General features: G+C 40.4%; 1 protein-coding gene across 4 annotated transcripts in view; it reads right to left on the bottom strand.

Moving 5' to 3' along the window:
* The window catches only part of RGS6 (regulator of G protein signaling 6), a 247,461-nt gene that overhangs the window by 64,367 nt on the left and 164,867 nt on the right, over positions 1-18,227 (bottom strand). For 3 of the 4 annotated variants that reach the window (XM_058027327.1, XM_058027328.1, XM_058027326.1), the window contains 5 exons: positions 11,810-11,860; positions 10,306-10,412; positions 7,940-7,991; positions 5,446-5,510; positions 2,459-2,535 (listed from right to left, as the gene is read on the bottom strand). In XM_058027327.1, coding sequence (XP_057883310.1) covers positions 2,459-2,535; positions 5,446-5,510; positions 7,940-7,991; positions 10,306-10,412; positions 11,810-11,860 — 352 coding nt within the window. The remainder of the gene's footprint in view (positions 1-2,458; positions 2,536-5,445; positions 5,511-7,939; positions 7,992-10,305; positions 10,413-11,809; positions 11,861-18,227) is intronic. The other variant, XM_058027329.1, reaches the window with a different exon arrangement.

The following is an 18,227-nucleotide window of genomic DNA, read 5'->3' as shown; positions in this document are numbered from 1 at the left end:
CCCAGCAGCACCACTCAATGAATACAGATTGCAAAGGAGCATCTATCCCAGACATTTCCAGCAGCAACAGCATGGGCAGCACTTGTGGCCAATCCTCCTTAGAGCTTTCAACTCAAACACTGCCTCTGTCGGTGTGCCCCCATGCTGGCAGAGCAAGGGGTAACAGCACAGGTGACCAAAGGTGAGCTTGCTGCATGGCCCCTACAAACCAGCACCCACCCCAGAGAGACATGACTGGGCTGGCACAATAGGAACGCTGTAATTCCAGCCCTGATGCAGCCAGTGGACCAACTCACTGAAAGCACACAGCCCAAAGGCCACCAGAGGTTGTTCAAAGCAATTCTTGGCAGCAGTGAGCAAGTGACATCTGGAACCTCACTCAGCTTTACACATGAGCACAAAGTCAGCACCAGCTTGAAAGATCTACCTGCAGAGGGATGGGAAGAAGCACATGGAAGGAGGAACAACATCCATGCCTCCACTTCAGAGCATGGCTGAGTAAAGCTCTGTGTCCCCGTGCTGGGTTCCCACTGGCTGCCACCAGGAGAATAAAAGCAGTTAGGAAAGAAAACCCAGGCCAGCTGTGATTTCTGACTACCAGGTTCTCTCCCATCTGTTTTTGTTTTTGAGGGGCAGTGCCCCTTGGCTAAATCTGTGCTAGAAATGTACCAAGAGGATAGGAATCAGGGGAGAAAAACTGATGTTTTTCTCCCTGAGCAGCCCTCCCCAGAAAAAGGCAAAATTCTCCACAGTTTGGCATCACTAGCTGATTTTCCCCTTGCAAGGCAGAGATGAGAAACAAACTCTGGCACAAGCTCTGTCCCTGCTGTACTGTGCTGAGGACACCCAGCCCAAAACTACTTTTCTGAACGAGTCCTTCACACCAGGCCAAGGTGGAAGGCGAAGCCTATTCCAATCTTACAGCACACACAAATTGAAGGGACTCTCTGGAGGCTTCATGAATTCTCTTCATCAACACTTTGTGCTCAACCTAGATTGTCAGCTCCTATCTCCAGACTTACTGATAACTCAGTATTTCACATTTTAAACTATGAAGACCCAAAGCAGTTAGATGCTCTATGGCTGGAATTTTTGAAGCAATGTGGATATAGCAATGGAAATCCTGTGTGCAAACAAAAACATGGAAAACAAAGCAAACTTGGTAAGCAGGAGGAATGTTTTCAGGTATTTTTGATGTTTTTCCTCCCTTCTCTAGTTAAACTTTTAGTTAATGTGAATTACAATGTGAATTCCATCCCTGCCTTTCTGGAAATCCAAAGACTGAACCATCACATGAACTGTGGACCAAGAAGCTGAAACTTGCCAGCAAAAAAGTTGATAGTGGCCAGTTCATGCTTATGCCTCAAAGAAAACAGAATGAAGAAAAGATGAATAACCAACAGTGACCACAATGAGTCTGATATTTACATTTATTTCTTACGTGATAATTATCTGTTTTAGATAGAATGCAGACTTTTGTTTTGACTTACACTTTTTTTTTTAGTCTTGGCAATAGCCTTTAAGTAACTGAAAGCACAATTGCTATCCTAAGTTCTAATTTTCTCTTCCAAATGGAACACTGCTATTCTGGTTGGAAAAAAATCCCTTAATTACCCTGCAGATTAAAAGATAATTACCATATATTTAAATGGTACATAATTGCAATGTTATTAAGCAAAGAATTTATCAAAATTCCAAAGGGTTAATCAAAGAGAAATATACCTCAAGACATACACCTTCAAGAAATTATATTCCATAACTTTTTAGCATCTAATGCTGAAAGTGCAAATTCCTTCCAATGGAACCATTTTGGTACTGGTGCTCTCATGTGTCATCTTCACCAATCTTTCCATTTTATAAATGACAATGGCAGGCACAAAATGGACACACAGAGTTTTAGGTATTAGTTTGTAGACAATAAAACACAAACCTTAGATCATATCCATTTAACAGCAGTAATGAAAACACACTCAAAATATAAAGAGGCTTCACACTGCTTTCACAAGGGAAGATGAGAAGAAATACCTGTTGTAAATACCACCCTTATAATCACATGGAAGTGACAGTATTTTTTAGACTCAGATATACTCTGCAAGCATAGAGTAACACAGACAGATGAAAATATTCTGTTCTTTCCATTCATAAAAAACAAAAATACTCCACAACTGTAGAAGCACAATGGGCTTGCAAATTACCCAAGGTCCCATGGTGAATACAGGCTTAGGAGCTCCAGACCAGTGTTTCCATGTGCAGATAATTAAACCCATCTTTCAGTTTCTGGCACAGATCTTCAGAATTGGCTCTCTACTGTTTCTAGTCTGCCAGTGATTAAAATTCACCAACACCTTCTGAGCTTAGTCCCAGTAAAGATTTTGACAAAGAAGTTTTATCTGTTTAGAATCCCCTTCCCTTCACAGCTCTAAATACTGGTGCAATTCAGTGCTCCAGGATTACTCACTTCACTTGTGCCTCTGCTTGCATGAAGATGAATTCCCACTTTCTTGCAAACGCTCTCTGAAGTCTTGCTAAGTTTTCCTGCAAAAGATGAAAATAGTAAGAACAACTAATTTCTGTAATTACAACAATTGCTTGAGAGTACATTTAGCATGGTGGATATTTATTTCATTCTTTTTTTTTTTTTAACTGAGAAACTAAAAACATGGAAGACAGTGTTGGTTTCAGGTGAACTATAGTGCAGGCAAAGCAAGGCTGCAACACATCTTTTTGGGCTGCAACCCAAAGGGACCTGCCAGGGATAAGTAATGGAGTGTGATGAAGACAGCTTGAGCTCTAGTATGAAAAAAATTATGGACTTGTTCCCAAAAGATAACACTGAGAAGCTTTGTGAAGCTGATGACTTTCATTTCTGATAGCAGATGGCTGCCAGCTGCACGTTTCCCTCTCATCCTCACTTTCCCTCCCCTCTGCACTGTTCTCCTCTCTTCAGGCTTTTGTGAAGGTGCAAAGCCTGAGGTCCCCTGCTTTGCTCAGTCCTGATCACTGCTGAGAGCATTATGCAGCTGCACAGTATTGAAGGCTGGGGATTGCCAGGATGATTCACAAAAGGAAATAGCTTGTTTGTCTGAACAATGAACACAGTTACTGCAAAGAATGGCAGTTTTGCTCTACACCTGAAGTAACAGCTCTGGTCCAGACCCATTCCAGGGAGCGTAGGGATCTGAACATTTGGATGTGGATATAGCTTCATCACAGCTTGAGGTTAAACTCAGAATATGGCTGGAATTTCAGGCTTAAATTGCAACCTGAAGTTGCATTTCCATACCCCCCCCCAAGAAAGGAGGACTTCGAGACAATTAACAGGACACTTATCTCCCTTACAGCTGGTTTAACTGTTTCAAATTTACATTGAAAACAAACATTTTTAGTTCTATTCTTGTTCTCTTTATACTTATCACCTTTACTTCAACAAACTTTTTCAAGCACATGCATTTCAATACAAGAAGAAATCTTCCTTCTAGTTACTTTAAACTCTTGTATAACAAAGAGTTTAAAGGCATAAAGCTTGGCCCTTTTACCACCAACTCCATGTAACAGCTTCAGTCTGTACATATGGAGGAAAGCAGTTAAACAAATGATTTACAGCTGTACTGAATGTGATGATTTCCTTAACTGTGGTTACAAAGAACAACAACTCGTAATTATCTGCAACACAAATTTTTGTGGGTATTTTTTCATTATTTTTATTTTATTTTAAATTATGTTCACATGTGCCCTCTGGAGTAAATATGCTGAAGCCAATGAAACATCACCAACAGAAGCTATATTTGAATTGTGCTTATGTTTGACCAATTTTAAAAAACCTGAATGCAACTATACAAGCTCAATCATACAATCAAGAGTCCTGCTCTAATCAGCATAAATGTGGGCTGGGGGACTGTCTGTAAATGCTGCGAGCAGAACCTAAAAATGAAATTCCATTCTTTTGAAGCTCCAGGTCACTGCTGATATCTATTGAGAAGCATTCTCATGCTGCATCTCCAAAGGTATGAGAAGCACTGCTTCTCACTCCTGTAAACCTATTTCTCTCACTTGTGCTGAGCTTACATCCCTTGCTGGATCTGCTTCAGCTCCCATAATGCTTAGAAAGAGCTGGTGCCATTCTTATCTGAATGTCTCTAATTAAGAGAACAAAGTCTGAATGCAGAAGTAACCTCTAATTGTGCAATGCAATATTCACATGAAAAATGAGATACTGCCAAGATCTAATTATTTACCATCACTGGAGCATTGCTACTCTCAGTAGGCAACAATGTGCAAAGGTACTTAGCCAAAGCCTGACTGCATGTGTGTGGGAGTGTGTGCGCCGCTGAACAGCCTTTTGTGGCTTTATGGTGGATCTTTGGAGTACTTACACTTAATTGGTTGGATGTGAGCAATTTTAATGTTTTAATCATGAAATCAACAATATGCAGAAGAAAAAACTCAGCAAAAGGACATGTAAGTGCATGCAGGTTGTTATATTCCTTCCTTTGTGCTTGTTTGAGATTAGAACTCTTGGGAAGTCGGAATGCATTTCCAGGGTGAACTAGGTAAGTGGCAATTGTTGCATGCTCTGCACTCGACCAAATGGCATATCTCTCCACGTGCACAAATGTTCCAAAATGTAGAAGGTAAGGAAGAAGGAAAAACTTCAGTCTTGGAAAAAAATAAAAACCAAAAATCCCACTCTAAAATACATGCAACATAGATGCTTTCATTGTAATAACCATGACCATGTATGTCCAACTTCGCAAACAAACTCTCTAACAAAAAACTCCATGTATAAAATTCTGCTATTACACTGTTGAGTCAGTAAACAGAAGAAAGTCAACATGACGGAAAGAAAAGTTTAGCTGCTCAGAGCACTACACTGCTGGTATTCAAAGAAATACTCAGCCTTGCCCCTCCTGCCTCCATCTTCCCACTCCTCTCCACCCTGCAGTCCGACACCAAAGTTTGAGATGTTTTCATTGATAGTAATTCCAGATCAGAAAACGTGCCCTAAATAAAGTTCAGTGATATTTTCATATGACATATAGAAAATGTTCCCAGTCTAATAACTGAGAACTTTTGTAACAAAATGTGTCTTTAACAATTTAACTGCCCAGTGGTACACCTGAAAGTGTATCATTTTCCTGTGCTAAAATCTCCTATATAAACCAAGATTTACTAACTGAAAACAGGACACCAAGCGAAACTTCTGTGAAATTTGCTCCAGTCTTGAAGGGTTCATTATACAGCAGATGCTTTAATGTGGGACACAGAAAAGTCAGGGACATTCATCAATCTTGTTCCTGATGTTGTCTTCGTATCAGCCTTCACACAGTACTGACAACTAAGAAAAAGATACAGTAAAGGCTGACCCCAAAAAATGGCAGCATTCAGTTGGCAAGCAAAGCTATCCCTGCATCCCCCAGCTTTAAACTCTAGCAGCAGTGTACCTACGGCTTCATAATCCGCCAGCTCCAGCCTAGCTTTGTTCTGCATGGTCCGTTTGCAAAGATAGATGGCTAAAGGGAGAAACAGAATGGAAAACAATTACAGAGAGATTATTAGTACTAGAGCTAAAAAAAAAGAAGGAAAAAAGTATTCTATAGACAGTTTGTTTTCATCAGAAAGCAACATGAGTCAAGGAATGAGAGGGCTGGACACCCAGCTGACATTGCGTACGACTAATCTCAGAGGCCCTAAACATCTGAGATATCTCATTTAAAAATGCTGGGAGCAGATGCCAGGACCTAACAAGATATCCACGAAAGGCACAATTGCTTCTGGGTCTGGTAAAAGATATAGTATAAGCAACCTGTTCCCTAAGCAATTTGGGAATATGCATGCCACAAAGTGACCATCCCTGCATTTCTTTTCTGCAAAGAAAAAATAAAAATAAATCAGGATATTGAAGTGAAAACAGAAATATGGGCCAGATCTTGAAAGCATTATCTGAGCCTTTTTTAATACGCTCCATCCTCTTATTCTTACACATTTCAAATGGTAAAGAGAAGCCTTGTCACATATTGCTATAGGCAGAGGCTGCTGAAACTGATATGGTTTGGAATTCTGAGGGTCAAGATGAGCCCAGCACACACCACCAAACCAGTCCCAGGCTGCCTTCTGGGAAAGCCCCACCTGGATCTGCTAAGCACACCCCATTTCCATTAAAGGCTGAAACACAAGGTCCACAGCACACTCTGGGTATACAGTCAGGTCTGAACTTAATAGAGGACCAGTGCTACTCATGTAATTCTATTCCATGCCGTTTCTGTAATTTTAACATTCATATAATGAGCCAGTATTATGCACTGTAACCAGAGCTGACCAGTTCATTTATATTTACACATCTCAAGGGCAGTTTTTTCTGTAAAGCACTTATGATACCAAATGAAGTAAGTCAGTCGCCTCACAGTGGTTTTTCATGCAAGGCAGTGAACTGCCATTAGCAAGTTAGTTCCTCTCCTGTAAGTGGACACATGCAAATAAAAAAAGTATGAAGTGCTCCTGGGATTTCAGTTTTATTTGGGTCTACTGCTAGTTTGGGATTAATTCCTGGGAAGACTCCATCTGTACAGGCCTCTGATATGCAAAGTCTGATCATAAGCATATGTTAGAGGTTTCTGGGACAGATTAAAATCTGTCACTACAAGGCTCAGCTAATGCAGCTGAAGCTTGTCCAGCTGTGGGTCAGCTCACAGAGGGTTTTATTTTGGTGTGTACTGCCCCACTCAATGCCATTGCAGTGCTGACTAACTGACTAATAATCTGACTGCCAAAACCAATTATTTATCTGATACTGCAGGAAAAAAACAGAACCTCCTTCTTCACATTATTTTTCTGGTATTTAAAGAATACATATGAGACACAGCTCACACAGTAATATAGGGTGACTGTAATATCTGAAAATCTTTTTTGCAAATACAAAACAGCATCGTGTTTTCTCCTCAACCATTAGCTCACTAGCATAAACATGTAAGTCTAGTCCATCTGCAGATGAAGACTGCAAATGAACTATCCCATGACACACACCATTGCAGGCTACTTCTTCACCCCAGCAAATGATTTCCAGAATCCATAATGATGAATAATTATTGCACAGGAAAGAAAAAAACTCAAACTGATTATTCAGGGAGGAGATCTAAACCAATCTTAGATTATGAGATAAAGGACTTCCAGAAGCTCCTGTTTTATGACTGCACACATGTATACACTTCCTCTTCCAAAGCCACACCAGGATGCAACAATTAATTTTATCATTTAACTGTGAAAGCAGCACAGTTCTGGCAGAGACAGCAATATTGCATGCAGACAGCTAAAGATAACAACACTGACATATTTTCTTTATGTATTATCCCTGTCTGCAGGCACTCACATGTTTAAAACACCATGTTGCACTTTATTAACTCATAAACCATGCTCAGTCTTCTCTTATACCATATCATCTAGTAATCTTTAAAAAATGAGAAAATAAGTCTGATGTCATGTATCAGAGAACTTTTAGCTATGGGCTGCTGTTAGTTATGTACTGGTTTATTGATCGGACAGATAAGTTCCCAGATGAAGTAAATTTTATTGATCCACATAATGGATTCAGCAACAGATCAGAGGGTAGTCTCCCACAAAAGCAATATTAGTATTATTTAAGATTCCCAAGAACCAGTATTCTGCTTGCCACAAGTCCTGCTGAAATGAACAGGGCTATGGGAGAATGAAGGCAACAGATGGCAAAATCCTGGCCCCACCAAGCTCAATGGCTACAGCTCCAGGGGCTTGAGACACTGCAGGGTTTCAATTTGTGCATTTGAGATGGGCACAGATCTGCCTCTGATGCTGCCATCTGACAAGAAACTTGGCACTTGAAGGGTGTATGTGGCCAACAGTAATTATTTGATGGACAACTATTTACATCACAAACTAACTTTCTATAATGCAGCAATCATGCTCTCACCATAATCTGTGTTTTCTGGTTCCCAGCAGTTTGAAGGCCAAAAGTATGGTGCCTACAAAGAAACATATACATTTTTGTAATTTAAGAGATAAAAAAACCGATTCAGATGCAGAAAAACAACACAAGTTCAAAAAGAAGAAACACAAAATCTACCACCCAGATTCTGCCCTCAGGGGAAACACTGCTACAGATTACAGTAAAAGTGAGGATGCTGCAAAAACCTTTAATGGTCCTCACTGCAGGTAAATAGAGATGCTGTAATGCAAGCACATCTTGTGGAGGATGTCCAGTGTCCTGATGAAATTTCAGACACTGTTGCCAGCTCATCTGAATGTGGACATCTTATCCACTATCCCCAGAACCTCCTCTTTCCCCAAGAATTCAGAGGCAATCTGAATGTATATATATATTTTTAAGCACATGAGAAACCTTGTAGTCTTATCTATATGCTACATACCCCTTGCTTTTCTGCTACCAATGTGGCTGGCAGACAATTTCCTTTTTAGTTGTAGCAGATGGCAGAGGTCAGAACTCAGCTGTTTAGAGTCATTCTGAAAGCAGAAGTCCTGCTAAACTTAGTGCTTTGGTCTTCTATCCAGGTCTGCATATTGCAGTTGCTACAATTAACTACAAGCTATATATGACTGTATTTCAGTTTTAACATGAATGAAAAATGACACAGCAGTCATGACATAAATTACAGAACACTGATGATTTACTGATTACACATTGCTTTACTGCTGTAGTGCTACAGATGGGCATAGGACATTAACACACAGAGTTAATATCCTTCCACCAAAGTACAGTGAGAAAACATTGAGGATTTAAACAATACAGGGTTCAATGCTCCTACTGACCTGTATCTTATTAATTTCAGAAGATACAGAGTTACTCTTAAAGGAAGGACTGAGGTTGAGGTAGAAAGAAACAAGAAGAGAGTAATGGAAAAGAAGCATGATTCTATCAGGTTATTTTTGTAGAAAACAGCTAAGGAGGTGTGTTGAAGGAAATGAAAACAGGCAAAAATACACAAAAATTGTAAGAAAAGACAAGGGAAAGAAAAGTCAATAAGCAGTCAGTTTGATGATGTGGTTTACACAGGCTTAAAACAATAAAAAGAAATTAAGTTATATTGAAATGTAGCTCCTGAAAACTGCATAGGACAAGTTCTTAGAGTGCCATTCTTTTAAAACTGGGAAAAATACAGGTAAATGGACAACCAGTATTACCCCTGCTTCTGTTATGTCTTACATGACAGGAGGATCAGGACTTCCAGTAAAGAAAGGGAATTGTAATGAAAAAACTGAGCCTGAATGATGCCTTGCAACCAGAAGGTGGAGTGAGATAAGAGGACATCTGTGATCTCCTGGGCTTATTTTTTCACCATGACATTGGTCACATATGATAACACAATACCACATTAGCAGTAGGCATGAGCAGCTGCAATATCAGATGCAAAGAGCAGAACTGGCTTTTCAAATAAAAGCCAAAAAAAGAGTAAAATAATGTAAAGGAGGAACAAGAGGGTGAACAGAAGAGAGGTGACAGGAAAGATAAGGGAGCTGGCTGAGACAATGTAACAGAAAAACACAAATTCAGCCAGCAGGATGAGGCAGTAGGACTCCAAGTTTAGACTTACTGCTTCTTCTAAAGTTATACAATCAGTTCAGAAGGAGCTGTTGCAGCACAAGCACTCAATTATCTAGTGAGCTGACAGTGGCTGATTTTGGACAGGGTATGGAACTCAGGCACAGGGTGCTTAAAAAATTCAGGACATCTGGAGGCACAGGAACATTGAGGGATAGAGATGTCCCAGTTTAGGTGATTGCCAAGGTTACACATCCTTTGTAGAAGAGCCAAAGCCTTAAGCTTGCCCTCTCCCACAACAATCCGTAAGCAAGAGATGACAAAAATTTGAATTTTTTGCTGTGCCAAAGCTTGAATGTCCAGCTCCTAAGTGTGCCCTGATCCATTTTGCACAGGAGAATGGCTACTTAATTCTGCATCAGAGCTAGAACCTGAAAGCCATCTTCTTTCTCCTGGTTTAGTTCAAATCTGAGTAAAACAGCTGTGAATTCAGGTATCAAAAGGAGTCACAAGACATAGCCACTCATTTATGTAAAAAACTAAGGTAGATGGTAGTGATTTGGGATTCTAAAGCATCAGAAGGTAGATGAGAGTGATTTGGGATTCTAAAGCAAATTTTTTTGAAGGGACTTAACCTCTCCTAGGGCCTCTACAAAGATAGCTTCAATCCCTGGCTTCATAGATCTAATAGCTGCTAAGGTGTAAAGAGTGGGTGATTTCAGCAGTATCACTGCAGGGACAGAAGAAGGGGCCACAAGGGGGTCAGGGTGCTCACCAACCTGAAAACGATAGAACGTCCCATCATCCTTAAGGCTGAGGACATGGTCTGAGATGGGAAAGACGTAACCCTGTGCAGCAATAAGACTTCCCAAGTGTATTGCTTCCCCTGTGAAAGAGAAAAAACAGCAGGGATGTGTCAACAAGACATGCACTGCACATTTCTCTGCTTCCAACTGCAGCTCTGGTGATGACTCATGTGAAATCTGGTGCCCACATGCCTCTGTATCCACACCACATCCCTACTACTTTCAGCCAAACCCTGTAAAGCAGGGGTGCAAAAATCAGCCTTACAATACAGATGAAGCACTGCTCAAATGTTTAACCCATTAGTTTTTCTGTTAACAAAATGCACATACCAGTCCAGCCCTAGAGTATGAAATTAATTTCAAAGTACATTATCCACTACAGGTGACAGCTGACAAGAAGCCTATTCTGTCAGGGAACGTCACTTGCTTCAAATTCAAAAAGCACCTGCAACACCTGTTCATTAGCAGGATATTTATTCATAAAGACACATCCTCACACTGTAGCATTGCCCTTTGTTAGAGAAAATGTTGCAAAGGGGAGTTACATATCCTAGCGCTGCCCAGGCAACCTTCCCCAATGCAGAGGCCCATCTGTGCAGATTTTCAAGCAATGCCAGCTACCAAAAGCTGCATCATCTTTCACAGTGTTGAAAAATCATCTGCTTGTGCATGTCCAGATAGCTAATAAAGCTTTTGTCCGCAGCTGAAATTCCAATCTGGGACTTGACAGGACTCATGAGAAGGGATGTGTATACAGAGATGCCCTGCTGGGTGATTCAACACTGCCTGTATCTCTGTTTTTACACAGTGACAGTAAGGCAGCTTAAGAACTGGTAGGTGAGAGCCTGGATTTTTTCCCTTTCCTGAAAAGGAAATGAAACTTCTGGACCTGCAGATCTTTTCTTCCCCTTTTCTCAATAGGTCTTCACTTGACTAAATTATTTTAGTTTCTCTGAAGAGTGAACTATTTGGATTGTGCCCATGCACTGATCATTCTTTATGGCTGATTATCCATTTATCCATTTGCTTTTTTTTGATAAATTCAAAGCCATTATCAGATTCTATGACCCTGGCCAAGAATGACACAGGCACTATGTCCTGTCAGCTGAGGCTACCTTTCTTCACACCATGAAAACTTGACGCTGCATTTGCCTGCTGAACCACACCACATGCACCAACTTCTTTTTGAAGTCTAGGAACAAAACCTGAAATCAATCAGTCTTCTGTAGGTAGCAACAGTTTCACAGACAGGATAAAATTACTGCAATAGTATTTCAGTGTGTTGCAGTATAGTATAAGGCATTAGACTTAATTAAGATGTTGACTCTTAACTCCTTTCCTCCTTCTTCCCTCCAATGTTTAAATCAACCATGTTCTTTTACTGCCATTTTAGACTGCAGCAATATAGTATTTACTGTCTAATGGCACACACAATACAGATGGAGCACCTATTTCTCCCCACCTGTGGTCACCTTACCTGCATCCTCTATGCTGAGGTTCTTCATAAGCCACTGCACAATATCAGAACCTTAACAAACAAATGAACAAAAATTTAAGAAAGCATTAGACACCGAGACCACAGGGTTTGAGTGCCCTAGAGAGAGATAATATTAAGATAGATACAATAGAACTGGCATGAACTTTATTCCATTTTGCTTTTTATTTCCACTGAGGTTTCAGAATGTTTTTCCTTCTTGTGCCACACTGCAGCTACATGGTTACTGACAGGTACTAAGTCCCATGGGGCTTTCTGTGCAATAGCAGACTTGATATACCTGAAGTCAGATAATAGTCTAATGGTTCCCTGTAACTGTTCTCTCTCATTTTCTTCTCACCTCAGCACACAGAGATAAGTTTCTGCAGGCACAGGTTAGCAAGGAAACAAAGGAGCTTCTACTGGCACCTCACACCTGTAACATGTAAATGTATAAAACTGAAACATCATTCAAAAACAGATAGGAGGGCCTTACTTATGTCAAAGACAAGCAATGTCTTTGAGAAAGAGGTGGTATTCAGAGAGCCTGTAACCACAGCCCCTGTGAGTGGTCACCTGGTGGTGATCACACAAACTGAATGGTGACTGGAAGGAGCAAGCCTTTAATATCCATCAGGAAGTTCATTAGATTTTCAGGGCCCATCCAGTACAATGAAAGTTGTTGCAATCTTATAAAGAACATCAAATACTCTAGGATTGATCCTCTGCATGTATACAACCTCTGTTGCTTGCATGGAGATCACAGAAGCGGAAAACTTGTCACTGTTCAGTAGAAAGGCCTGTTACCAAAATACATCATGGCAGGGCAGCAAAATTTAGTTAAATCATATACTCAGAAAGTTAAGCTTAAAATTAGACATAATGGTGTGTACAAATCAGCTAATGGAGTTCTCCAAAATCAAAAGCAATCAGCAAAGACACTTGGATGCAATATGGAAAGCCCATACTAAGTTGCAACAGCATTCATCACAACCTAACAATGCCATGTCTGGATGCAGACATAACATCAAGCCCTTCTCAACATACAGTCAATTTCCACAGAAATATTTGCATTCATATACAGTAGGCTAATAGCCCCAGTAACACTTCATAGAATCATAGACTGGCTTGGGCTAGAAGACACCTAAATATATCCAGTTCCAACTCCCCTCCATGAGCAAGAATGTCATCCACTAGACCAGGCTGCTCAAAGCCATATCCAAGCTGGTTCAGGCTTACAAAACAAATCCCAGAGGATCTGATTTGTGTGGAGCACTTCCGAACTCATGGGACTTCAGGAGCAGCATAATTACCATGTTTGTTCCAGAAGAACCTTTTGCTTCCCACAGGCCCAAACCATCCCCATGCCCTCAGCAAACCTTAGATATAATAAAGGCCAGGAGTCACAATGTGCCACAGAGAGAAACAACAGGTACTGCAAGTGCCTCAGGTCCCTGCAATCGTCTGCAGGTCTGACTCTCCCATACAGGTGAAATTCCCATTAGGAACATGAGCTCTACCCCACACAGAAGGGGACAGCAGCTCCCACTCCCCTGGCAATAGAAGTTGATCCAGAACACTACAAAGAGCACCAGCAAACCCGTTCAGACAGGCTTCAGCAGTATGAACCTGACCTACCTCATCCTCCGCCCAAGGCAGATGAAACAACAGACCTGTCCCCTGCAGGGAATCAGCGGGGCTCCTGAAGATCAGGAAAGTATCTGATTTCACTTATATACTGGGCAAGCAGATGTGGTCAACAAGCAGCAGCTGGGCATTGTCTCAACCTGCCTCGAAGACAAACCAGATACTAAAGGATCAATTTCATGATCTTGTATTCTCAGCAGTATGGTCATTCTCCACACCTCCCAGCTTCACCTAGGAGCATTTTCAGTTGCCACTACTCTATCTGGAAAGTTATTCCAACTTTTTTTTTTTTTTTAAATAAACTCTTCCTCTAACTTCACAACCTAAGTTTGTTAATGTGCAATTTATATGTATTTTATAACGGTATTGTGATTGAAGGAAAATAATGATTATTCTTCCTTGACAGTTTCTCCTGAGTGTTTCTATGCAGGGCTGACACATTGTCTGTCCATCTCCACCTCATTAAACCAACCCAACTTTTCCTATGTCCTCTTAAGATGGTCTCTCCCTATACCATTCAGCAACTTCTCAAATTTAAATCAGCTTCCTTGAACTGAGCTCACCAAAACTGCAATCAGTACCTTGTAGAACAGCAAATCAGTGCCTCTGGCAATGGTGCCAGCACTTTTCTTTTCTCTACTAAAACCATCATGCCAGATGCATCCCAAGGTCATGTCATTTTCTTGAACAATAAATTTATTCAGAAAAATATGTACAAGGGGTGCAAAACTATCCGCAAAAAGGCATCTAGTGAACACTGTTAGCAGAATAACATATGGGGAATATGTTCAGAGCCATGTTGTTTTGACAAGTTTGTTAATAAAATATTGTATTTTATAAACACGGGTGTGCCCTTTTACCTTTTACAAAAAAAGATTTTGAAGACAGAGTACAACATTTATGGTTAGAAAACTAATTCAAGAAGATTCAAACTGTAGTGCTTCTGTACTGTCAGAAACAAAACCTCACAAAATGCTCTTGGTTCAAGTGAAACCAGAATCTTTCTTGATTTTTCAGTTCATCCCCTAAACAAAAAAACCCACTGTTTCTCCTGATTTTGGTCTCTCCTTACAGGCTTGCAGTGATCTCTTAGGCATTGTCTTCCCAAGTGACGTGAGAGTTGATACCTGACAATTATCTACAGTATCGCATTGGCCATGGGAGGCGAACTGGTTTCTGCATGATCTTCCTTCCAGATCATTTCCCTTTCCAGTACAGGAACTCATAGTTCCTGATTTAGGACTAAGTCCCACTCCATTTTAACATAGAATGATCATGTCCCAGCTCTAGGATGCTTCTGAGGAATCTATTCAATTTCCATCAAACAACAATGAAAATCTGAAGTAATGCTGAATGCTGGCTCCCCAGTCTCTGACCCCGCAAAAGAAAGGTTTATATGGGCAGGAAAGGTTTAAAAGGGTAAGTAAACTGAAGGCACTGACTCAACCAGAACTCCTGTGATCAGCCACTCCAGAATATAAGCAGCAGTTGAGATCAGGAATTTTAATTTCTCTCTGTTAAAAACATGAAGTAATTCCTGAATGCTGCCAAGAGCCTGGAAGATGTTATAGCTGTTCTCCAGTTGTCCTGAGGCAGACAGATTATCTTTCTGCTGAGCTTGCTGAACCATTATTTATCACCTGCCAAGACTGATTACTCACCCTTTGGACAATGACAAGTCTTTCCTTCCTCTGTTAATTACTGTCATCATTAATAGCCATGTCACTAATTAATATTCAGTCATAATGAAAACTCTTTTCTGTCATCTACCGTAACACCTTCAGTTTTTGGGGTTACCCTTACACAATGGCTTTGCATTTGTTTGTGGCTGTTTCTATCACTGCAACCTGCTTTTGCCCACCTAGAAATACTACTTATGCCCTTCTTAAAATAAGAAAATTTAGATTTATCCTTCTAAGACATAGTGAAGATTAGAATGATTTCTTTACAACACTGTTGTCTGCCAGACCAAGACACGGATACCTCTATCTGCAAGTCTTCAAGAAAACATCATCTTCACCTCTCCTATAGATTAAGCCAGGTAAATGGTCCTCATGTAACTCATCTTCCCAGAAGGGTATTTTCTCACATTTCACAGGCTCTTTCAGAGGGCACCCAAGGAAAACCCTTGACTCTGATATATTTCCACTGTACCCTAACAGGGCATTTGAAATCCTCTAAAAACAAACAGTTGGTCATGTCTTCATAACAGGAAGCGTTACCGAATCCAGGTAGAGAAATAGCTTCCATCTTCTCTGTGCTCCTCTCTATACATCTGCATTTCCTCTGAGTCAAAATGCTCAGTTCAAGAATAGCCAACATCCTCTGAACACCTATTTCCTCCTCATCTATAATGAAACATATCTTTTTGCCTTAGGCTCTTCTTTGAAGCTGAAGTTGCTTAACACCAACAGAATAGTTGTATTTCTACCTGCAAACATATTCACAATGGCCATTTATCCAGCTACGTGTTTAGAGACAGAGCGGCAGTTTTATATTTATTGCTATTTTCTGCATTTTCTCTTCAGCCTCAGTGACCCCATATTAGTAGCTAGTGTTCTCTGCTTGCCATTGCCTGTCAACATGACAAATGAGTGGTAAGACACTGAAAGATTAATTTAAAAAATTCACAAGGTGTGGGGCCATTGGCAAGATGCAGTTGGTGAGGTGAGTCACTACCCCTGTATTTGATACTGTATCTACTCAACCTGTGCTGTTCTACCTCTTCCAGAAAATGCAGAAAGATTTGCCCATCTTTTACATGCTGAAATGACAAAGGCAGACAGAACAACTCACCATCCTGAAATACTTCTAAAGATTTGCTGCCTGGAGTGGAGTCTGTACCTCTGGTTCTGAGGTACAAGGACCACTGAGGTCTGCTTGTCACCCAACAGACCAAACATGTCCCTGACAAGGCCTGCACCTGTACACATGTGTATGTATACAAAAAAAAAAATTATAGGAGTATTTCTGAAACCTCAGCAAATGTGTGTATCTCTATTTGTCTTTTTAGGCCTGGAAAGACAACTGCCTTTTTGCTGTGTCCTGAGATGGCAGAGCTGACAAGCACTGATGAGTGGAGCTCTACAGGGATTTGCCATGAGACACCTCGTGTGGTCAGGTGTGGCACCAGTGACCAAAGACCACAGTTTGTCCTGTCTCATGGGACTTAGTAAGCTGAGCCCTGACGACTGGCTGCCATCAGCTGATGGGGTGGGTTATCCTGGATCTCAGATCATTCACAGCCTCAAACTGCACTGACAGATAGTATCAATGAAGCAAGCGAGGTCTTAAAAACATTTTAAAATACCACCTGACCAAACCATGAGAAAATGTGTTATACATATCTGTATACAGAAGGATACAGGAGATTGCTTGGCTATTTCCTGTCTTTTTTCAGTATTAGTGTAACTCTAATATTCTCTGAACATATTTTGATGGTTTAAAAATATATTAAGTACTTCTGCATGGCAGGGGGAGGTTTTCAGTCTGGTTGGGATAGGGGTTTTTTTGTTTGTTTGTTTTGTTGGTTTTTTCCCCATGAAAAATGTGAATGTTCATCTTCTTCCTAGATCTTATCTACACACTTCATGGGCAAACAAGCCACATGCCTGGCCTCTGATGTCAATCACCTCCAAACTCACAGTCTAGATAGTCTTTTGTTGGAAGGGTAAAAATATGTCCCCCTTCCTGTCAATTCATTCTTGAAAACAAATGAACCCATTTTAGCACCAAATTTTCTAAACAATTTGCTCCTGAACTCAGAGCAATCTTTAAATATTTCTATAGGAAAAGCAAGAGAAAAAAAAATCAAAAGCAGTTGAAATGGCATAAAAATACATGCACAGGTGTACGAGCAGACACTCAAGCTGCTTTTCATGCTGTTAATCATAGCAATCCCACTGTTAAATGAAAATAATGTCTTGGGTCCTTCCCCAACCAGTTCTGAGTCCTTGGTAAATCTAGGACAAAAGGTTAATTATCCCCCCTTTTACCACTGGGCTTACGAAAATAAACAAATTAATATCCCCCATGATAAAGAGCAAAACGATTTCATATAAAATTTCTCAAGGCCTTTAGCACTCTGTGCTACAATTTTTCTTACACGAAGCACCTCACTGACACCCACAATGATTTCAGCTAAGTTGGAAGTACAGACTACCACTCACAGTAGGGATGTAACACAAAGCAACCATTTTTATGGTGGGGGGGGGGGGGGGGAAAGGAACACCTAGGTCTCTCTCTAGTATTCTGCACAAATATTGAGGAAATGTTTTATAAAATTTACCTACAATGAGTATATAAATAAATACCAATGCCAACTAAAAAAATAGCTCAATCTGAGTCGCAGTTGACTCAGAAAATGTGGTAATTGCAGCTCTACTTCATCAGCATGTGGTAATTGCACCACTCAGTGTCAGCAAGGAGCATCATCAAAGCTACAACAGCTTAAGGAGCATCATCAAAGCTACAACAGCTCAGAGCTTCTAGCAATAGCAGTTTTCCTTTATGTTATACTCACTTTAAATCTTGTTTGTGAATTATTAACAACCATTTGCAGCAGGAGTGTCACCCCTTTTTGATAAAGCAGCCAAAGTTTCTAAGGAGTCTTTTTGTTCATTGTAAACTTGAGATCTTGAATTTACAGCTTACTTTTCTTGTAATAAAACAATTTGAAACATAGCACTCTATGCGAAGTAAGAATGAGGCTTGGTGGGAAGGTGGAACACAATATTTGAAAGATGGAGGTTTAGAATTGCAAAATCAAAATTTC

This window comes from Melospiza georgiana, chromosome 6 (assembly GCF_028018845.1).
Source record: "Melospiza georgiana isolate bMelGeo1 chromosome 6, bMelGeo1.pri, whole genome shotgun sequence".
Classification (NCBI taxonomy): Eukaryota; Metazoa; Chordata; class Aves; order Passeriformes; family Passerellidae; genus Melospiza; species Melospiza georgiana.
This window is presented reverse-complemented; position numbering and strand designations above follow the sequence as displayed.